Here is a 23,916-nt window from a genome sequence, read left to right as displayed (position 1 = left end):
TGGCACAGAAAAATAACAGTTTTATCTTCAAGGGGGACCTCACTTCTAGGAGAGTTAGTGTATGAGTGCATGATAATTAATTCTGAGGTTTTGTTTCTCCCTTTCATTCTGACATTTAAATTTTTCTTTTCACAAATGCAGGGATGCACACAGTCAACTTGGCCGTCTCTTCATGGCCTAGACTACTTCTGAAACAGAAAAAAAAAGGTTAGAATGCATAGAAATGCTGTCTGAAGCTGCTTTCATAACATAATGTCTCCCAACCCACCTCAAAACCCCAAATTACTAATTTTCTCAGCCATGAAGCACAGAGAAAAGAAGAAAGATCAAGGTCTTTTAGGCAGGGAACTTGAAGCAAACAGGGACTAAAAAGGGAATTAATAATTGCGTTAACTCTTATTGGTAAAAGCCCTCTGAGTGACCTCCACAAAGCTTTGCTGAGGCATGCTTTTATACTCTTCCATAAGATTACAGCTAACTTCCATAGCTTTAAATCTCCTCTTTCATAGACACCGTATGCTATTACTCTGGATATGTACAAAAGAGAGCTGATTAGATGAGCCACCTTGGAGACATGACTTTACTGAGTCATTCAGTTTGGGAGATACATAAAATTGTTGTTGGGTTTCTGGGCATTTCTCCTGAAAGGGTGAATGAACCGATTACGCTGAAACTGTCATTGGCTCTTTATTGCCCACAGAACCAGCCAACGCCTCTAGTGAGAAGGCAGAGAAGAAATGCTGCGGGCAGTGATTTTAACACTACTTTACCAAAGACGTGCTGCAGGATTTGTCTGGCATTGAACCACTGGCTTGTGTAAACACCAGATGTAAGTGAAATGCAGTGTCTTAACTAAAATGCTGTTATTTCGGCCAGTGAAAGTGATACCTTATTAAAGATAATGCTACTTTTACCTATATTTGGACTATGTACCTGCAGCAGCATCCGTGTCTCCCCTGGCTGTGCCCGGGGCTGCTCTCGTATCTAGATGCTGCTGGTCCAGCGCCGTGAAAGCCTGCTGCTGAGGCTCCATGCATGCCTTCCTCTTGGGGTGGGCTTAGAGGCAATGTTCCTTGATGTCTGCAGAGATCAGGTCTTGCTGTTTGATGCCCTGAAGAAGGGCTGGGCACCAGCAGCCTCCCTCTTCTCGCCCTAGTGCCTGTGCATCTGTCCTTGGGGGCATACTGGGTGAAAGCTGTCCAGGGAGAGACGTGCACCGAGCCTGATCCTGGCCAGAAGAAAGATGTGGCCGTGGCCTGCTGGGATGAACGTGGAGGAAGAGGGGCATCCTGCAAGCATTTAAACTGCAGCTACACCGCCCATGGAGTTGGTGTCTGACGTTCTGTCCTCCAATGGCTGACAAGAAAATTTGCAAACCGATGCAGGGAAAGAGCAGAAAGCTGTTGTCACAGGACTCTTGTGTTCCCAAGCCAGTCTCCTCCCCACCATTGCTGTCCCCAGTCTCAGGGAAGGCCACACATTACATGCCCACGTAAGTCCATGCAGGAGAGCTTTTGCTGTGTGGCCAAAGGAGCTAGAGGTAAGTGTCCCTCCTGAAGGTGTTGTCTGGGGCACCTTCCCACTGCCCCCCCACAAGCATGCATCTAATGGAGAAACATGCGTGCAGACAGTCGTTCAAGATGTTGAACCCTGAAACAGCAAAGCTTTTAGGTGTTGGGTGACAAATGTGGAGTCAACAGGGCTTTGTAGGTGTTTACAGTAAACATAGTCCTGTGTGTATATATATATACACACACACATGGAGTATACACCCCATGTAAGTTTTCATAGTTTCATAGCAAGCACGTGCCTGAGCCTAGAACTGGACCTGCTCTTGCAAGACCTTGCCTCAGATTTTGTTCCTGGAAGGGCACCAAAACATTTTATTTCAGTCTCAGCTCTTGGAAGAACTGTATTATAAAAACACCCCTTATGGGTCTGCAGAAGAGGATGGTGAAAGCCATACGCAAAAGGGCAACCGGTGATACTGCAGTTCTGCTGTGATGAGGAGATCCAAGACCGTCAAGAAAGGTTGCCGGTGTATCTGCATGGGGTAGCCAACTGGCCAACAGCAGAATAAACCACTAGAGTCAAAGTCTGCACTAGGAGTAATTATTTTACAAACAGACAAAGATATAAATACATCACACGTATTCAAATACAAAGGCTGGTGCTGCGAGGGTTAGGTGGTGCAGAGACTGAACTGGCAGGTAATTAATGATACACAATAGTCTTACAGATTTAGCCACAGACTAAGAGACTTCTGAAAATGAGCTAGTTCTGCATTTTCCGTACTGCCTAGCCAGGGTGGAGCACCTTGTTCCTTCCAGCCTGGCTGCTTTTTCTGCTCTGCAGTTATCACAGCCAGTGATGCAGTGAAGTGCTGCTTGGTCTCCCCCCTGCAGCAGCCAGATGTGGCTCCTCATCTGGCAGGGGAGGAGGAAGAGCAGCGCTTCATGCTCAGCGTGGCGCCTGCTTCATCCACAAAGCGGTGCAGCAATTGCAGACAAGGTCTAAGGTTTTCCAATGCTGTTTTGCTATGACAAAAATAATTCAATTAGCTGACCAAAAAAATGTGAATTAGAGGTTTGCAGCACTAAAATGTGTTCCTTCTCGGTTAACGCACATAGTTACAGAAAGTCATTAACCATGCCGCAGAACAGCCATAAGTATCTTGATGCTGTATTAATCCAGTGACAAAATGTGAGGTACCTGTTTAAGTTCCCAGCTTTACCTAAACCATCTGGGATCTGCACAAGCCATCTGATAACAGGTTTGCACCACTGGTCTGTTAAATGAACTTCATTAACCTCCCACTCCGTAACAGTGAGTAGCTTTATGCGGCTTCCTCTTTCTATCACGCAGTTCATGGAATTACCAAATATTCAAGAAACTCAGCGTTCTCCGAGGCTGGAAATGGCTGCAGAGTGTAGTTTTGATCACAGTGATCCTGAGCCTGAACTGTTTAAATTAATCCCCTGTTCCTTCTGGCCTCTTTAAGAGGGGAAGGTTTGCAACTTTCTTTTTTTATTACCGTGGCACCACATAGTGAGGAATGAACTAACTTTTCCATTACAAGGCACTTTTTCATTTCTCAGCATGCTGAAGCCTGGCACACAATGCTAGCCCAAGATGCAGGAAGTTTTTTTAGCAGCTTAAAGCAAATTAAGCTTTCTTTGAGTTTTGGGAGCAAACAGGGTTGGTTGTTTCTGAGGGGAAAAACTGGGTGGTTTTAGCTGGAGCCTGGCAAAATAGTGTATATATAGAACCAGGAAAACCAGGTTGTTTTGCTGGCTCTAAATATACTCTTTTGCCTTACTCTAAGATTTTATTTTTAAAAACAGACAAGATTCCAGCAATCTCTTGGTTCTTGCTTTGACGAAGTTCCCTCTTTCATTCACATACTGTATTTGCCTTTTTTTGTTTTCCTTATTTTGCTTTGCCAGTTCAGCGCTGGATACAGCCGTGCTGTGTGCTAGATGTACCAGCGCAGGGAAGGATCGCTCCGTTCCCGCTGCCAGCAGCCTCCTCGGGTCACCCTTAGCACAACACCCTTTGCAGGGTGTGATCGCAAACAACATACATCGAATCCCTGCATGGTTTCAAGGCAATATAGAGAAGGCTCACACTAGTCTTGCAGTAACTTTACCAAAACGTATTCCTGTCCTGTAAAACAGTGTCAACCTAATGAGGATGCAGGGCAATTATTTCCAAGCTCACTTTCCTTCTTAGATTCCCCCAGAGATGCAGATCTCAGTCCCCACGGAGGGAGTGGGCTTTTCTCTCCTCTGCCGCTTCCACTAAGAAAATACTAATAACACCACTGGTAATATCATATGCTTTATGGTCAGTTGTCTCTGTTATATTTGTTAACTATTCCGAGATGCGTGGATAAGTCCAAAATACCCTCCAGCCATAAGCTGTGCTTGAGGAAAATTGATTGAGTGAACTGAAGTCATTAGAGCAAGTAAACAGCACTAAGCAAGATACATGAACGTATAAACCTACCCTGCTTCTTTTTCCATTAGAAGATCACAACGTAACATAGATCTATGATTCCTACTTTGACTTAGAATGGTTGCTGACTGTGTATCAAATGTTATTTTCACACAAAAATTACACATTACACAGAACCAGGGTATTTAAATCAATGTACATCTAGTTCCCCTTTAATCACATACCAGCTCAGCAGAGGCATGGGGTTTTTTTGCTTTTATAACCCCAATACTATAGCAGAATTGTCCATTGTGTGCTGTCATGTATGTGCTGCCTCCTCCTAAAGGCAAAATTGTCTGTGTGCCTATCTGTGCAGTGAGCGTAATGAATGTCGTACTAATTTAGCTCCACCCTCAAAAACTAAACTAAGACAAAATCCAAATGGAAAACTATTAAAAATAAACATCCCTTCTCTCTCAAACCAGAACATGGAAAGAAGTCACCCTTCTGTGAGGTTAACCCTTTGTGTTCCTTCGAGCCTGTAGACCTCAAAGCAATCTGCCAGGGGGAAGTTTTCGTCAATATGTGCTTCATCCACATTTCACAGTGGGAGGAAGCTGATACAGCCCATCTGTTTCATTTTTGAGGTATAGAGCTTAGGAAGCTGATTTGTCATGCGTAATTTGACGTGCTGAATGACAATGTCAGGAAGAGAGCTCAGGTCTTGTGTGTGCACTGCTCTGTTTTCACTGGCTAAGATCAAAGCAGCCCCTTTCCTTTGCTGCATCTGTTACAGAGAAGTAGCTACATAAATAGCCTTGCAGTGGCACTTGGGCTCTGACTAGCACATTATACAATCCCTCAAAAGAAAGTAATGCTGACTGTAGTTACAGTTATACTTAGTATAAATGTCCCATAGGAGAAATAATGTCCAGTGCACAATTTGCAGTCCCATTTTTCGGTCCCCAAAGACTTTAGGCTTCAATGCAATTCTTTTGACTAACAATACCACATTTGCTACATGAAAAGCCTCCTGTGACATCACTTCTGAGTCCTCTCAACAGTTCCCGTGCCACTAAAACCATGCTGAACACAAAACAGCAACAGAAGAGTAAGTCAGGCTGGGGGGGGGGGGGGGGATGTCCCCTAATTTTACTGAGCAGACTTTGCTTTTGCTGCAAACAGAAAGCTCTCAGTTGTGGCCATAGCACAGAAGTTGCATTGCGCAACCACCTCTCTCGATGGCACAATCAGCTTTGCTGGGACGCTTTCTCTATGAGTGTCCTGCTGTGTGCATCTATAGGAGAACTGAGACTGAATACTGCAAAGATGGTGGAAGTAAAGACTTGAATAAAACCTTCAAAACCCCTCTAAAGCTGGTTTCTAGTTTTAATAAAAACTGTAATTTTCTTCCTTCATTGCACAAAGTTAACTTTCTAGCTCTAAGAGCCAAGGACTGAAACCCAACGAAGTAAAAAGTGCTGTAACTGTAGAACACAGGGAACGGAATACATTTTGTGTCCATGGCAGTGGCAAAGTCCTATATAAGAAATGACTAAGAAACCACGGTATTTTTTTGTGGCTACGTATTACTTATTGTAGTGTTAAAGACTTCAGCCAGAACAACAAAAGCCCTGTCTTTTGAGTCAAGGTGCTAGGAATCAGTTCAATGGATCCAGGCAGGAGGATTCAAATGGAAAAATCTCTGAATTCATACCAAAAATTCTCTAAATTAATTTTGTTGAAGTATTCCCTGCACAATGGGATCCCTGACTGGTTTAGTACTGACTTGGACTTTTATTTAACATTATCAGTACTGGAAGCCTGTGCTCGGAGACCTTTTGTAGAGAAAGGTGCACTACATGTCATATTGCTGAAGTTTTTAACGAACAGTATTAAGTGGAGCTAGACTAACTGCCACAAACAAACTGAGGATGATCCACAAACTTCATACCAAAGCTGAAAATGCACCAAACCCAAAAGCTGTGGAGGTATTTCAGGCTTGCTTCTTGTTGAAGCCTGGCGTTTCTTGTTAGGTGTTACCTCATGCACGTTTTGTTTCCCATGTGCTTCCCCAAACTGGCCAGATCCTTGTGCAAGAGCTGGCACCTGCCCAGCAAGGAGAACGGGCTCTGCGGCACCCACCAGCCTGTGCACTGCCATGGGTAAAGGGTCGAGGCTGCGGAATAAAAGGCGGGGAGAAAGTAGGCGTCTGGGCTGCAAACAAGGAGATATTTCACACAAACCCAGGAGCGAAGGAAGAGGAGCTCCTTACCTGCCAGGTCAGGCTGTGCAGGAAGGGAGGGGACAGAGGTGTCCCTGTGGCCGCGTCCTCGGGATGCCGTGAGCCAGCAGCGGGAAGGAGCTGAGCCAGGGGAAAGAGCTGAGCCCAGCCCCAGCCAGCTGCTGCACCCCTTTGTTCGGAGAAGGTAACCAGGCCAATCTGAAGCAAAATGAAGTCCTAGAAAATCTCCCACTGCCTGCTGCAGAAGCATCCCTTCACAGAGGCCCCCAGAGCCATCAGGAGGACCCAGGTGGGTCGGGCCGCTCCATGGGCAGAGCTATGCCCTGACCGCATGCAGTCACCACTGAGCTGGCCCTGAGCTTGCTTACACCAGGGACACGTGCCTGGTCTCACCACCAAGGAGTGAGGGGCTCCTTCCAGCAGGGACACAGGCACCTGCCATCCTCCAGGGCTTCAGAGCCCCCTGAGCGTTCTGCAGGCAAAAGAATGGCATTTGGGCATGGGGTTAAAAAAGCCAAACACATCCCTCCAGGTCCTGCTTATTAAAGCCTTCAGGCTGGCAAGAGTCATCAGGATGAGCTTTCCACCAGAGTCATCATGATGAGCTTTCCCCACCTCTTCCTCCCATTACATTTATCTTCTTGTCAGGTTGTCTTGTATCCGAACAGTAGCGGATATGCCAGCAGAAGCTCATTTCCCCAACCTGCCCAGGAACCACTCCAAGTCACTGCATTATTTTGCCAAGGTTTCTCCAGACCCCACCTGACACCTCCAAACCCCCTATTTCTCAACCTGCGCCACAGCTAGACGGTAGCTGCTATTCTTAAACGCAAAAGCTTGTCAAAGCTGAGCACAGCAGGTATTAATAACCAGCTGCTGCTTTTCTTCTCAAGCAAAGCAATGAGAAGCTGCTGAAGATCTGTTTACACGATTCTTAAAAAGCAACGTTCTTCATTCTCCCCAGAAGCATTATTGATTTAACTGAAGAACTCTCCTGGGGGAGGGAGTTTATTGTGGAAAGGTTACAGCCTGTTAAGAAAAAAATTACCTCCATCAATTGTCAGCTCTTTAACCTAATGATGACAATCTTGAATAGCTTGCTCTACTCTGCAAAATTACATACAGCACTTAATTAGATTAATTACCAAAATAAAGTCATCATAAAGAGTCTGGCTCTATATTTCAGTGCCAGGAAGGTGAAAATAAAAAAGAAAGAAAGAACAAAAGAATGAAAGAACGAAAGAACGAAAGAAAGAACGAAAGAACGAAAGAAAGAACGAAAGAAAGACAGAAGGACAGAAAGACAGACAGAAAGAAAGAAAGACAGAAAGAAAGAAAGAAAGAAAGAAAGAAAGAAAGACAGAAAGACAGAAAGAAAGAAAGAAAGAAAGAAAGAAAGAAAGAAAGAAAGAAAGAACAAAACAGTGCAAATTAGTCTGAATGAGATCTGTCACTCAATAAATAACCAGTAACTGTTGTGTTTTGATTGCTGAAATTTGCTTTCCTGTCTTCCAAAATCTGAAAAATGAACTGAAAAACATGGATCTTTGCAATGAATATGACTTAGGATTGCTTGTTGCAGTCCTTCAAAAGTGAAGTGTTTCAGTACAATGAACCTATCCTTAAATTAAGTAGAGAGATGCTGTAAAGGCAGGTAGCCAAGGCAAAGAATCGGGTTTTTCAGTGTCCTAGTGCTGTGCAAGCACAAGCTTTACTAATTTCTTGAGAGCAAACCATACTTATTTTGTTTTAAAAGTGCATAAACTGATGGTCTTTGCCAAGCCTGAGACTCGTGAGACTCAAAGAACGATGTTTTGTGGGTTTGCAGTAGACACCAAAGTGAGTCAATGTTATGCTTTGTATTTCCTGCTGGGGAGCATCGACATTCACATGATGTTCGGCAACAAAACCCGAGCCCTGGTCTGGGCTGTTTACTGAGCATAAATCCCTATTTCACATTGAAGATGACATCTGTTGTTACGGTGGCTATCGCATGTTTCAGAGTTGTACAACATTACTTCAACCCAACATTTATAGCTAACATAGTAGTACCCTTAAGGAAAAGGCTGGATTTGGATCCCCCTTTTCATATAGGAATATTAGAAGAATTGTTCAGAAACTTTATGAACCTTTGATTACTTTGCTCCTAATTAAGCATGGTAACCTGGGAAAGTTCCCAGGATAGAAAAGCCAGAAGACTATAATAGTATTCTAAAGGACAGAGAGTGCAGTCCTGGAAAGGAAGGCGTCATACATTATTTACAGTGGTCGAAACTGGGGAGGAGGGGAGAAATCAGAGAGTTTCAATAAAAAATATTTTACTAATCAAAATTTCAGGTAAGTTTGATGAGATTGTAACTTGATAATTTTGTACTGATATTCCACGTCATGCCTGATACCTTCAATTTAAAATAATTAAACCTGCCTATAATTAGTTTAATTATATTAACATGTAATTAACTTTGAATGGGAAGACACCATCCTGAAGAAGTGTCTCTAGTGGAGTCCCATGTAGTGTCTGACAGTTGTTTTCAATTTCTTTATCCTGATCTGAAAAAAAAATATAATTAAGGATACAATTTACAGAGGAAACATATTACTGAAATATAAATAAAATGAAGTCGTTTGTACAGATGGATTTGCATCAGTCGACTACATGGCAGCACTAGACACATTTAGGAAAGAAGAAACTTGTGACTAGCAACAAGAGCCCATGTGATGTATCACTAGCAGGGACCGTGTCTCTGTCATTCCTGCAATGCTGTATGTGTTTTCATAGCGTCAACACCAGAATTTATACTGAGAGATCAAAAAGGATTAACAAGGAAGGCAAAAGAACAACTTGAGGTCTTGACAATGCGCTTCAGTGAGATACTTCAATCTGATGCATAATATAATTTCTGTTTCAGCATGATTAGACTACAAGAAATGTATCCGATTATAGTGGGATCTGTTAGCTGGTGAATGAATGAAAGCTCAAGGCAGACAAAACTCCAACTAGGAAAGAAGTGCAAGCTTTACCACAAGAAAAAAATAGCCTTTGAAAAACACAACCTACGAAAATGGCTTCATTTTTAGTTTTAGTTTTCATCATTTTAGCCCTTAGGAAGGAAGGGATGTGGATTTAAAGACCTGCTGCAGGTGAACGATCTAAGCAGGAGACACTAGGTGAACTGGTGTTGATAACTGGTGTTAGGCAGACTAAACTATCTGAAGTGTTTCCACCTAAAACTGAATACCTCTTTTCCTCATGTGTTGAAAGGGTATTTGCCAGAAGTTTTCAGTAAAGTGGATCTGAGACCAACTTAAGCCTGCACAGTGGCATCCCTCATGCCGAGGAGACAGAGCTGTGATATTCCCTTTCGTTTTCTGCAGAGGTGCAGAAGGAACAGTGGCTGGTAAGACCGTAAATTTAGCTGCACAGCAACTTTCAGGAAAGGCGGTGAGAGTGTTATAAATAGGGGCAGGCAAACCAACAGATAAAGTTAGAAACAACCTCAGCCTGGAGAAATTGGAACATAAATAGCTGTCAGTGACTAAAGTCAGGATATTTTACATGAGTAAAGTACCCCAGGGAAGACATCTGATGGTTATTTGCATCACGACTGACATTTTCAAAGATGGAGTCCCAGAAGCCTAGCCCAACAAACCTTGATTTTTAGTGGTGCAGCTCTATTTTGGTCTACCTATGGCCATTCCTATAGCCATTCCCAGCAGCAGTGGTGACATCCATCTAACCCAGCTTCTGCTCACCTGGAGTCAAGTCCCCTCCAAGCAGTGCATGAGATCTGTCCGTGAAGGGTGGCAGTAGTTCAGTTTTGTTGAAGTATCCTCAGAAAGAAAATCCATAGCTCTGCCACAGGGTAGCCAGAAATAGCTTGTGGTGTACCCCAAGTAACATGTTACACATAAACCATACAGAGCCTTCCTGCCAGATCCCGGGACACCAGCACACCTATACTCAGACCCACAGTCTTATGACACTTAGTCAGACGCTCAGCTGGGCTCAAGAATGCTTCAAGACCTACAAAAATATATTTCTCTCTCAAAATACCCCAGGCCAGGCCAGCCTCAGCTTGGTCTCCAAACAACCCTGAGGTCTTATTTCTCTTCTGGATTACAGGGCACCAAACCGCTCTTCCTCTACTTGCAGTTTGCTTCCTCAGGGAAGCAATTTGGAGGCTGAGCTCAGCTGGCCTAAAGGTGCGCACACCTACTGACTGGCAGAAGGACAGAGAAGCCCTCTACATAAATTGGATTTGTCTCCCTTAAAACTTGGCAAGCACAAACTTTATACTACTTGGGAAAAGGTGAAACTGTATTTCTTAGAAGGGTCTTGGCCACTTTTTGCAAGACAAAGCCATTTGATTTCAGAGAGTTGTCCTATCTCGGTAAAAGAACGAGCAGTAAAGCCACCTCTGGTGTGAGCGTTTGATACAGGTTTGATACAGGTCTCTGGAGACAGGCGGCTCTCTGCAATGATCTGACTTAGATGCTGAAACCAGAATGAGCCCATACTGGATTTCACCTCAAAATGCCTCTGAGGCACCTGATACATGCAAGATCCATGCACAACGTCTGACCGTATCTGTATGATGCTGTTAATGCCCTTGCAGAGATTTATAACTTAGAAGCTCCTCTTGTTAGGGCAGCCCTCTCAATCTAATACCCCAGCAAGACTCAATGTTCTCTTCCTTCAGCGGTGCTGTGCGTCAGCATCCATCCCCCCCGGCAGAGCAAGCCCAAGGCAAGCACACAAGCAATAAAGGCCACCGTTGCTGCTGCTCTTTTTGGCTTATTGTACTTTCTGTTACCAGCTCCTCAGTTGCCCGAATCCTCTGTCGGTGTGGTCAGCCTGCAGTAGAGGATGAATACAGTCGTGGCTGGTCACAGACTTACTCAAGAGCGTAAAAAGCTCGGTGGAAGACAGTTAGGGTACATGTATGCGTCAGCTGCTGACAACATTAAGCCAAAACCTGTGCATCTGTGGGAAGTGCATCCACACCTAATGTGAAGCACATGAGAGAACAGCAACTTGCGAGGTGCCTGATCCCCTCACCGCGGGACCGAAAGGGAAGGGCCTGACCGCATCCCTGCCCTGCTCTCCACTTGCTCGCTCCATGCTTGTGCTGCACGCAGGGGCAGCTGCTGCGCCGGGGCTGGGTTTGGGCTGCCTGCCTGCCTGCCCGCTTGCTGTGACATTAGGATCTGAAGCACTGCAGGGGAAACGGTTAATGACATACAGCGCGTTTCTCAAGTCATTTAAACGATTTTCACTTGTGTCAGGTATCATTTTACAAACCTCTCGTGTTGTGTCTGAAACCGGTTGACAGTTTGAAGCTTTTGAGAACAGTTTCACAATGGATCATCCAGTATGTGGTAATATGCCTTTACGATACCAGACCAGCGTTTCATACTTCTTCCCTTTAGACCTCCCAGCTGAATTTGCATTTAACTTTGTTTTCAGCGCAAGCATCCTTCCAACTCCAGATTGCCTCAGCATGCTACAAACCACTGAAAAAGTCTGAGCTTTCAGCTTGTGTTGGCAGTTCAGCTGGCTACAACCATTTCCTTGAGAAATAGCTGGCAATCCAGCCTATTTTGCAGTCTTCCCTGCTTCTTCTGCAATGTTAGAGCTCTTTCAGTCTTAGAAGAGCTGTGTGCATGAGGAGAAGAACAAAGTCCCACTGCTGAGACATTTAAATGCCATAAAATGTCACAACATCAGATAAGCTTCAAGATCTTAAAAAAGAATTAAAAGTGCAGAGAGTTTATTGGATGCTGACATGCAGTTAATAGCACTTTTGCATGCAATGACTTCACACTGTTTCTGTGCAGTTTTAAATGTCATGTAAGTGTATAAATTCCATTCAAACATAACCTTTATTATGAGACCATCAATAACAGAAAAATCTAATTAAAGGATAAAAGGCTTGGTGTAAACATAACTTTTTTTCATATCATTGGTAATGAATTAATAGAATTCTATAAAGGATATTATTTCAAAGGAGGACTGACAGGCAGAGAAAAGCCTGTCTTCCACCACGGGGTTTATTGGAAGTTCCTCCTCTCTCTCCAGCAACACATCCTCTCCCTTTGTAATCCTGAGTGAATTATTATTCCATGTGGCTGCATCAAAATACATGAAAACAGCAGCTGGACCTTTGAAATCCCCCCATTTTGTTCAGCTCGAATCATCTACGCTGGGACACTTGCCACCTTGCCACAGTCTATTACACCCAAGCCCATGGCTGATGAATTACAGCTCTGTCAATCGTCCTGTCTAGCAAATTGCCACCGTATGAGAAGGAACCCAATATCATTATCAGCATTACAGAATACCATGGACAAAGTAATAGCAGGCTACATTTCTCTCGTCCTATGCCTACCCCTGAAAACGAGGCCATGGTGTCCTTCAATCCATAATGAGAATTGCTATTGAGAGGACTGTCAATCTACGTAACAGCAGAAATGAGGCTTGACAGGTCAGAAAATGGAGGGTAAGTACAGTAGTGGAACAAATTACTGCTAAAGGATTCATTTTTTTTTCTCCATACTCAGTCTGAAACAACCAGAAATAACCCAGGGCAAAGCTGTTGTCCGATTTTGATAATATATGCTTATCTGTACATAGCTGCTGATTTTGGCTAGGAAGACTTAGAATGTGATGAAGTTCCATTTAGGGTCCGTCTTTCGCTAAACCAGTTAAGTCCAAGGTATGAACACACCGCATCACGCTGCAGATGAACGATCAGGGTAGCTCTCATCCCTTCCTGTTTCTTTTATTATATCCCTATAGAATCACTGTATCAGTGTAAGAGGCGGCTGTTTTCTCTTGTTCTTTGCATCTCCAAATATCACCTGCTTTTCTTCTACACTGATTTGACAGAAATGATTGCTCTTCCTTCCAGACTAATTGAAGATATTACAAGTCATTTGCTACATACTGTAGACTGAGTCCTCACTCAGGAGTGCGAACAAAGGCTCAGAAGGATAACTGAACAGCACCAGTTTTTCAAGCGCTTTTCTCTGTGACTCTTTGCTCCCTAATACCGCAGGGTTCCCTCACTCCTGTTTCAGAAGCGCTTTCGCTGTCAGCCCCCAGCCCCATCCTTCCTCAGATCTTTCGGAACAGCCCTTCCTACAGCTGCTAACACCGCAGCTGCTGGGTCCTGCAGTTCAGCAGCAGCTTACCAGGGCTGTAGTCTCCATCTGGGTGACTCTTTCACCCTGCCTCAGAACTGCTCTGCGGGGCAGCGCGAGCCCTGCTGCAGCCCTGCCAGGTCAGCGGCAGTCGCGGAGGAGAGGACAGTGACCGTGATGGAAGTGGCTGGTTTGGAAGCTGTCAGCACTGGGAAAAAGGAGTGTGACAAAACCATGTTTCTGGGCTCCCTGAGTTAGAGCATCGCAAGGAACGTTATGATTGCTGCCTTCTCAGTATGCTAGGGGTAAGGACCTTTGCATTACAGGTAGCCAGTGGCAAACAGCAGAAATATCACAGGCCTAAGCAAGAAACAGGGATTCAAAGATATTTTTTTTCTGAGCATCATCACATGAGCTGACAAATACAATGAGGACTTTGAAATCAGGCCTGGATGCCCCCAGCTGGGTGCCTAACATCGCTGTTGACCCCTGCCTTTGGATTGGCTCTCCAGCTTTACGGAGCGGCCATCAGCAGCCCTGCTAAGCTAACGTGTCTCTTCTTGTCAGGTATTTCATGGATACTTTGCTACACCACTGGGACACTCATTTAGATATACCACTTGGTTTCTGCATTCCAGTTGATTGCCAGGGCTTGTGGGACTCGGTGCAATCACATGGTTCTGAATAGTGTCAGTAATGCTGGCGGGGAGGCTTGTTTTTAACATTTCTGTGGTACGATAATGCCAATTGTGAGTCATGTGCCCTAAACATATAACAGAAATGTTTTTACGTTTCTCAAACATTACTCAAAACACAGGAATTATCGTGTGGCTTTAAATGCATGATCTACCGTGGCAGCCAGCATTGGCCATTGACCTGTCCCAGTTGTTTCAGCAAATAGCTCAAAGTTCTCTCAGTCATCATGAGATTATGATTAGGCCCTGATGTATGACATTTAATTGTCCCTCGTTTAGCGCTACACGCTGTCACTCCACGATTCTGTATAAATTGCAACATATCCTTCTTGAGCTCACTAAGTTGGCTGTGACTACCAGCTGCTACAAAGAGAAAGCATTTGCCTTTATGGATTTCTGCATTTTGCAGCCTTTTTGTTTGTTTTTCTTTTGTTAAAGGACTTCACCATTTACCTGCCTTATCTGTGTTTGAAAGTTCAGTGGAACCTAGAAACAGCAATAATTGAGTATCAAATATAGCCATTCTTACAGTGTTACACACACTATTACTTGCAGTGCAGATCCTAATTCTAATCTGGCTTTTTTAGCGAAAAGTCTATGAACAGAATCTTAAGTGTGAGGGTCTGATTTTCAGAGTGATTCAGCACTTGCATCAACGTCATTTGCATGTTATATATTTAGGTGATTTGCAAGAACTGCAGTTCCAGTGTTGATCATTACAGCCTTATTTATTAACTGCCTTTCTAGTCACTAACTGTATGAGAAAGTAAGTACACGAAAAATACAGAACTGCTTGGAAACTGGACTGAGGATGTCTTTTTCTACGTGGATTATGAAAACAGTGGAGGTGATTGCTCTCGGATTATATATAGTGCTCCGACCTGTTCTGTGCATCTCCACCAGTATAGGTGCACATTACCTTTTCAAGGTCCTACTCCTAGCATCATACTACTTTAGGTAATGTGGCTAGGGTAGGCAAAGCATGTTACTGTGCTTCTGACTAGCTTGAAACACACTGTTCACATCTGATCGTTGTTCCTGCAATTTTCTTCTGGGCTTTGAACTGTGGCAGAGATTTTATGTGGGTAGAAAATGCCATTTTTCTTTTGCCAGAATTCTTCTGGGAAGATGCTGTCAGAGTGCTCCATCACATGTGACGGATCCTCGCTTACAGAGAATTATCTCTAATACAAAATTGAGTTTTTATCTTGAACTGTCGTGTCTGAGAAGTCTCGCCTGTGACACAGCGGAGGGGAAGGAGCTGGATTTAGCAGCTGATTCCTCCTCCAGGACTGAACATATCCTACCTCCCATGTCCAGTTCTGCCCTTAATCTTGCAACTGCCGCCATCTCCCCTTCCTGAGCTAACAGGTCTCCTCAGTTAATACTATCTCCAGGGCAGCCTCCCCCAGCATTAAGCAACGCGCACATTATACTGACCAGACTTTCAGTCCAAATCTATGTGCTGACATCACCAGTGCTCTTCATGTACTCGGGCTCTTACTATTTGTGAGCTATTAGCTGTTAAAATCACATTGGGAAGCGTTGGAAAAACACTCAGCAAATCAATACAACTCTTATCAAGTGAATAAACTTTGAATAGTGGTTGTGAACCAAGCCTCAGAATAAAAAAATGGGAGTAAAGTGTATGGTTCTGTAAAATCGTGTGCCAATAAATGGAAGCACAAAATACTGCACCTTAGAGAAGGATGTTCAGGAAATGTTGTTTCCAGTCCCGCTTGCCGACTGTTCCCTGTCACAGGTGTGAGGCTCTCTGAAATGCAGGGATAGTCATTATTCCCCTGGGAAGCTCCTGACCCACCTCTGCAATTACAGATTCCTGGTCTGAGGTGATCCTTATTTCTCCATCCAAAGAAATTCTCTTTTTTCCCAGCAATCCTGGCAGAACTAGCAGCACCAGTACATTATAAAAAAGATATTTGAAGATTTTGGTACATATTCAGACTGGAAAAAATTAATAATTATTTGGCTAAGGACGCATCAAAATCACAGCAGGTATCATCAGATCTGGAATTCAGGACAGAGACTGAGATCTACAGCTGAATCCTAAGGCTTTTTCATAAGATTTCTGGAAAGGGGTTTTTTGATCCGTAAAATAACATCCGAGATAAAAAGAAGTGCTCACACTGTGAGTCACAGCATAAAGCCCATATTATAAGAGTGTAACAAAATCTTCTTTACTCTCTTTCTAGACAGTAAAAATATTGAACTCCCCAGGACTTGGGACCCCACAGAAGACAAGCTTAGTTTGTAATCAGCTGACAGGATTTGTATTTTATAATCAACTGATGGGATTTCTACTTCAAAACCCTCTTCACCCATCAGTAGTGAAGACATTTAAGGAAGTCTGCTAAGCACACGCCACTGGAAAGCTACGTAGGCATCAGTGCACGTTGTAGAACAGTGCCTGGTGACACCTAACGTACGTGGCATTCAAACATAAACAGTGCTGCCTTCTCACCACGTACCCTCTACGTGTCTGTTTATTTTGCGCCTAGCTGCCTTCTGCGGGGTGGGTGGGGGGTGGGGTTATTGTTTTTCTGCAGTTACACAGTGTGTTTCTCCTGCTACTTCAAAAAGTGGTAGGTGTCATTTCCTCCAATTTATCGATGGAGGAAGCTGAGGGGCAGAGAACAAAGCCCAGGCCCTCGGGTTCCTGCGCTGCTTCCTGGCCCTGCTGCTTTCCTTCTCCCAGCAGCCGCCAGCGCACGGGCGATGCTGCATCCAGCTGGGAAGGCCCTCTACTCCTCCATGTTTATCTCCCTGGAAAAAGAGAATTAATAAAACATCCCACCTCATTCAGAAAGCTCTTCTACAGACTGCAGGTGGCTTAGCAAGGCTGAATTGCTCTTGACAAAGCTGGAGAGGTTCGCGACAGCTGAATTCTCTGTTTGCTCATGCCGCTCCTGCTGCAGCTCAAGCTGCCTCCTTTCATACAACCCTTCCACACTGCCTCTTGAACACTCCTCTCCCAGTAATACACACACACACACACACCCCACCCGCCCCCCTTTCCTTTCAATTTTGCTGTGCCCAAGTCACATTGAGCAGGAACTCATGTGAGCTGCAGTGGCACAGCAAGCTAAATTCAGAGTTCAGCGTTCGCACCTGACCACTCCGCGCATTGCTGCTCTCTTTGCCACACCAGACAGTACTGTCAAGGGAAGAAACGTTATTCTTTCGTCCCAAGGTACTGACAACACTTCTAGGACCACCAGGAAGCATTAGGGATGCTGCAGGATGGCACTGGGACCATCCATCCTAGGGGTGCCCATACTCTTGGGCTAAAATTCTTTTTTTTACATCCAGTCCTGCATATCCTATCTTCATCCTCCTCACCGTTGCCTTTAAGTCCTGCCTTTAAGTCCTTAACTGCCTTTCCAACTCTGTTGACTACAACGGATGCTCCCCAAGCCCATGAGGGCTTGCTGCTGGCTCTGGTACTCAAGTCCTGTTTCTAATCTTCCTGCTGTGCTGCTTTTTGCTCCCCTTTCCACAGCCACCCAGAGAACAGAGATGATGAGTCAGAAAGGGAAGTTTAACAGTGTCCAGAAACAACCAGAAAACCTCAAGAGTTTTACTGCCTTTCTTACTGAGAACAAACAAGTTGCAATGAATAAAGAACATCACGTGGGTGAGTTTTTAAAATTATCAAACTGACCTGTTCCACAGCTGCTTTCAAAATACCGAGTGCAAAAGGAATCAGGGGGTGGTATGAACTGTGGAGATCTTTTTTTTAATTATTTTTTAAAAAATGTTTACAGGAGTTCAAAAGACCAAAGGTCATTATAGGATACATACAAATCATTATTAAATATTCCATTTAGAAAGATTAATTGGTCAGAGTGAGTAGGTGTGAGAAGAAAAAGAAAAAAAAAGTGAAGTCCTACACCCATGACAGTCAAAAGAAGCAAGCTGGTGACTTCACCAGTTTCAGAATTTTGCTCACGGTATTAAAACCCCATGAGCCAGACATCCTCCAACAGCAGCGCTCCAGCTGTTAGCTATATGTGGATAAAATGTTTTCACAGTGAAGTACATGCCATTGCCAGTGCGTACTGTACCATGAATGTAGCTGTATCGTTGCCTTTTTTGCAAATCTTGCTCTTTATCTTAATTTTGACCTTCAGTTAACACAACTGTAAACCTAGGTAGGCTAAGGCTTAATGAAAGATTATTTTACCATCCATAGGACGTTCAGGAGTTTCCTTGATCTGTGCAGCAAATAATGCATCTAGAAGATCAGCATTACTGATAAAATAACATTCATGCAGTAGAAAACAAAGAAATCATACAAATGGAAGGGAAACTTAAGCACTGCAAGAGTGGAGGATTGGGTCCTTTCAGATTAGTTCACCTGGTTAGCAGACCAGAGTTAAAAATTTTTGTCAGCTTGGAACTCACTTCCATTTTTCATGCTGGCAACTCTGAATCATCTCTCTCTGCTGCTTCAACTTCAAAACAGGAAAAAGTGAATACAGTAACCAGCCGCGGAGTCTTATAATAATATTCCTGTGCTGTACAAAGTAGCTGAAAAAAGCTTGACTCATAGAGCATCTTTCACCATGCCTGCACGGGAAAGCTTGTGAAATTGTGCGGGGCACTAGTCTAGTACTCCTTCCTGCAGCAACGTAAGAATGTAAAAAGAAGATAATGAAACAAAAAGACCTGAGATAAAGGGGAAATTTTGCAACACTGCACTTAAATCTTGATCCTACTGACTTGAGTAGCCGACTACCACCCACAGCAGAAGGGCCACAACTTCACCAGCAGCGCTTGGCCCCCAGCTCTATTTGGAAGGCTTTTGCTGTTTTGGTGGCATCAACAGGCTCAACAGTGCCCCTCAGTAAGTGCTGCTGGGGCAATTCCTGAAGAACAGAGTTGTCTTCTGTAGCTGGCCGGTGTGTTCAGAGGATGGAGGGCATGGTCCTGGGCTCCGTAATTAAATATCCAACGGCTGCTACGTACCGCACCAAGCACAACCGATGGGGAGGGCAGCGTAAACAGGAAGAATGCAGATGAGGCTTAGAGTTGCTCCTTTTACAGGCACTGTTCATCCTTTTCTTGTGCTCAAAACAAGAATTAACTGTTAGTGTCTACACGGTTAAACTGTATGTGAACTTTTCCTTTGCCAATTAGTATTTTATTTTAAAATGAGCAATATGCTGATTTAGGTCTCCATACATACCCATACTCACCGAGTACTGGAGCCAAACAAAAGCAAAACAGGCAGTCAGATAGTCAGCTGTGTTTTGGCTCCGCATTTCACACTTCAAATCTATGTAAATAGTTCAATTGTATTACAGCGCATTTAAGAAAATAAAGGCCAAAAAAAAAAGGGTAAAGTCAACCTGTGCTTGGTTTTGTTTGGAATACTTCATCAGATCTTGGGTGCTTCTTCTTCTATATACTCTAAAATACAGACTGTACAAAGTAGATTAATAATACAAGTAAATTGCATCATGGATGCAAAAAGTGTTTGAAGAAAATACAACTGAGAAAAATACGCTAATGAATTTGTTTTGAAATTAGCATCACTGAGTTAACAATAGAGCCTGATACTTTGCTTGCGGGTGTTTACCCTGCATTCTTTTAACATGCAACACGTAAACTCCCTAAAGGATTTTTAGCTACACATCATCTTCCAGAGTATCTGCTCCACTGAGTTCATTTTAAGGCTTTATGGTACATACAGATCTGGACTGCATATGAATAATGCACAAAAGTGACCTCCATATTAAGGAATCTGCACTACGCTCAAATCCAAATATATTTAAATAGTCACTTAGCTGAATGCATATATTTTAACTTTTTTCCTTTTTTTTTTTTAAAGCAGATACTATGTAAGGTTATTACTTTTTTAAGAAGTATTACCTTCCTTTCTAACAAGACAGAACAGGATCAGAGTAAGCAGAGTTATATATATTGTAGAGTTGGACATAGAAAATCTGTCAGCCCTAGTTTATAAAGTGATATTCATCTTTCACTTAGCTTTTTTCACCTTAAAACGAAGAAAAAACCACCAAACTGTCTAATCCTTTCAATGTTCCCTCACCTCTTCCCAGGTTGCAATGTGCTAAACAGAAATATATAAATGCTAAGAATACCCAAGCCATCAATTCTGGTAACCTGGCTGGAGACTGTGCAGAAATGCTTCATTTGTGAGATAAATTATGTCATTCTGTAAATGGCACAAAACCAGTGGTGGGCCAGGACTGCAAATGGAGCTTTACTGGGTTTTAGGCCTCTTTGAAGTATAATGCTAACTGTATCGACATTTTTCCACAGTCTACATCTTTCAATTAGGACTAAAAGAACTAAAGTTCCAACAGCTGACTTTTGGGGTTTTCCGATAAAGTGGAAGTGACCTTGTGTATGTACGGCCCAGCTGATTCTTAATGTAACACAGTTATTTTGCTGTAGATAAATCAGATTTAGATCTGATAGATTTGGCCCTGGAAGACTAATTTCATATGGCTCAAGAATATAGTTAGCAACAGTGAACTTCACACTGCTTCCTATCAACTCCAGGTGCAATCGCAAGACTTCCAGCTGGCAACACCGAGAAGGACCGTCCAAAAAACAACGCTTGCATGTGTTTACCACAGGTTAAACGTTTCATTTTGTGCAACACAGAACAGAACTGGCTCCTGGCAAGATTGTAATATTGAGGCATACAATCTGTCACTAGACACTGAAAGAGCTTAGCACCTTCTAAAACTGCTCCTAACCCAAGCAGTTTGACATTTAAAAGTGCAGGCTCAATATATGACATTTACTATGCAAATAGTTTTCATCTTTCTCCCCCTCTTTAAATTAATTTCCTAGTCATTACAAAGTTAAGGCCCTAATAATTCAGATTAAGTGCAAGTATGCTGATGTTCTGGGTCAGAGCTCCATTGACTTCTACAGGGTGTTATATACACATAGATGGTTGTTACAATCTGAACGCAGAAACTGGACCCTGAATTGGTGAAACAAATAAAAATCAAGTGTCGAACGCATGTCTTGGAAGACCTCTAATTAAAACAATACTTTTCAACAGACATCACCATCTTCCCCTTTTCCCCCGCAACTGAACAAAAACTGTATTTTGATCTCTGTAGGATTTTGCTTGGTTTTCTTCCAATTTATTAGCTTCTGTAATTATATAGTCCATTTTATTGTTAAATCAGAAACAGTAGGAGGACACTCTAGGTTGGTATAGTCATTTTACAATGGGCATATCAGCTACAATACCTTTACCTAATGTTGTCAAAAAAACAAAACAGAACCAGAACATCTCTTTTTTTTTTTTTTTTTTTTTTTTTTTTGACAAACCTGGTTATTGACATACCACCTATTCTGTGAGGAAGAAAATACTTGAAAAATAAAAAAGTTAAAATTTAGTTAAAAGCTTTACTTGTCTGGGAGCAATCTCATAAAACTTCTTTATATGAGCACTTCACTTCACAAAATGAAAAACTATTTACAACATTTTGCTTGCAGTTTGGTCACATTATCTACACACATTTGCAGAAGATCTTAGGCAAAATAGGTACGTATCTTCTTCCGACATAGGCTATCAGATTGATTGCACATTTTCCTTTTACATAATGGCTCTCCTATAGTGCACTGAAGTCAGCGATCACTGTCTGATTACATTCTCATCTTAATTTATGGCTCAACAATAAAATCAATACCACGTCAAACCCAACTATCCGAGCGGCTGAATTACATATAGTGTGAAACATATGGATTCTACCTTTTTGGACCTGATTTTCAAAAAAGTAATTCACTTCACTAGCACAATTCACAAATTGTGCAAAGAAATAAAGGACCTGTGCATCCAATTACTTGAAAATCAAGGCATCTTGTCAAATTTTGTCCACTGATTTCCGTCTAGTTATAGCTCATTTCAAAAATAGCCATTTCCCTATGGCACTATAATGAACTTTTCAGCACGCTATTACTGAATTACAGTATCTTTTACATATATACTATACTGTGGCCAATAATGTAATTTCCATGTTACACAATATCATTGCCTTCACAAGCAGAGCTGCTACATACATTCACAGTTTCAATAGATTGTAATTAGCTTCTCCAGTTGTGCTTTAAAAATTCCAAATATTTTCCAACAGTAAGTGCAAAGCAAATGTCCTACGCAGCTACGATTGGTCACAGAGTTATAAACTCCATAATTACGAGAACAGCGTTCTCTCATTCTCCATTTTCATCACCTGCTTTTTCAGGTATGACCTCCAGACTTCGACGGGGCTTTGAGATTTCTGCATTTTCAGTGCCTGGTTTATTGAGTCCACACGAAAGAGTGGCGTAATGGATTTGTTTCAGATTCTCCAGTGCTTCATTTTTAGCATATTTGAGAAGATCAGCTTGTCCCTGTAAGAAGAAAAATGTAGTTAGAATACACAACTGATGCTAGGATTTTCTTCACCCCCCCCCCCCACCCCCCCACCCCCGTTCTGTTTGTTTCACATTAATGGTAGAGTTGCCCCGCTCAAAAAAAAAACGCAAAAAAAAACCCCAACCCCCAACACCTCTCCCTAAGAAGCCAAAAAAACCCTCAAGATTGGATTATTTGATGCTAGTAAGAAACAAGCTCTTGGCTTTCTCTGGAGCCAACCCACTGCATAAATAAAGGGGTTGGGATCATCTCTACCTAACAGTTTTCACGAAAGTAATCTGTGCTGTAATTTTAATCCATGGGGACTATACATGTTTCTGCATAAAGAAAACTGTGAAGGCTGATTTTAATACTTCAGGGAGCTATTAAACCATTTGGGGTTTTTGGTTCTTAGAAATTTTTTTCCCTAGCAATGTGATTCATTCAACAGCAGCATGGTAAAGGATCAATGTTTATCAAAGCATGAAATACAAAAATACAGGTTGGCAAGCAACACATAAAAAGGACAGTGATGACAAAGACTTCACAGGCTTGTTTGCAGTTCAGTGCTATTGCTACCCCTCTTCACTTGCACTTTTACACTTCAGAGTAATTAAGTTTTCGGTAAAGGTGTTAGAGAAACTGTCCCAGACAGGTGACTTGGCTCTGTCCTGCAGTATTAGCTACTCCATCTCTTTGTATTGATTAAAGCCCTCAAACAGCAACAGCTGTCATGAGCAGATTACAGACTGCCTTGCCCGCAGCCATCCCCTGCCTGCCTGCCCGTACGCAGGGAACGAGCAGTGCCGTAGCACACGGTGAGCGCAGAAAAGCTCGCAAACACACGCAGGAAATCTGTAAGGGCCAAAGTGATCGCACTGTGTGTGCACTCCTGAAAGAGAACAGCCCCACAGCTCACAGGAAAGCAGGTAAAAGCTTCAGAAGTAGCAGATCTTAAACAGTGTCATTTCCAACTGAAATGAAAGAATAAATAAAGTTTATTTTTTCATTTCATGAAACACACACACAAACACACAAAAAACCCCAGGTACTGTAGTGCCTTGAGACTGTCAGTTCCTGTAACGTCTAACAAGGTTATGAACAACCGACTGCAACTTCTCCTGCAATTGGAGTACTCCTGTCTGTCCTGTGTAGATTCTGGCTCCTGACAGATGCTTCTCTTCAAGAGATGCTTACATCTCTTCTGGAGACAGAACAGATATGTTGACTCTCCTCCTCTGCCAGATAAGGCTGAAATCCAACTTTTTTTGATTTAAAAAATAAAGGAGAGGTAGAACAGCAGTCAGACAAAACCACGTGTGCACTCGGTGTGATACTTCAGCTTTACTTCTTTAGCAACTCAGAACATAATTACTATCCTATGAAGTAATAAACCACGCAATTGAGGCACAAAAATAGAAAACAAATATTGCTTTCTTCAAAGAAATAGTGCCCACCCTCCCCTTGTCCAAGATTACGACAGCCAAAGC

At 42.9% G+C, this 23,916-nt stretch overlaps 1 protein-coding gene across 2 annotated transcripts in view; it reads right to left on the bottom strand.

The window, feature by feature from the left end:
• Positions 1 to 21,146: 21,146 nt before the first annotated feature.
• The window catches only part of PLCL2 (phospholipase C like 2), a 103,928-nt gene continuing 101,158 nt past the window's right edge, over positions 21,147 to 23,916 (bottom strand). For both annotated transcript variants that reach the window (XM_056336133.1, XM_056336136.1), the window contains exon 7: positions 21,147 to 22,422. In XM_056336133.1, coding sequence (XP_056192108.1) covers positions 22,243 to 22,422 — 180 coding nt within the window. In that variant the 3' untranslated portion in view covers positions 21,147 to 22,242. The remainder of the gene's footprint in view (positions 22,423 to 23,916) is intronic.

The sequence above is a fragment of the Falco biarmicus genome, chromosome 4 (assembly GCF_023638135.1).
Source record: "Falco biarmicus isolate bFalBia1 chromosome 4, bFalBia1.pri, whole genome shotgun sequence".
NCBI lineage: Eukaryota > Metazoa > Chordata > Aves > Falconiformes > Falconidae > Falco > Falco biarmicus.
Note: the sequence above shows the minus strand (reverse complement) of the source record. Positions and strands in the feature narration are given on the sequence as shown.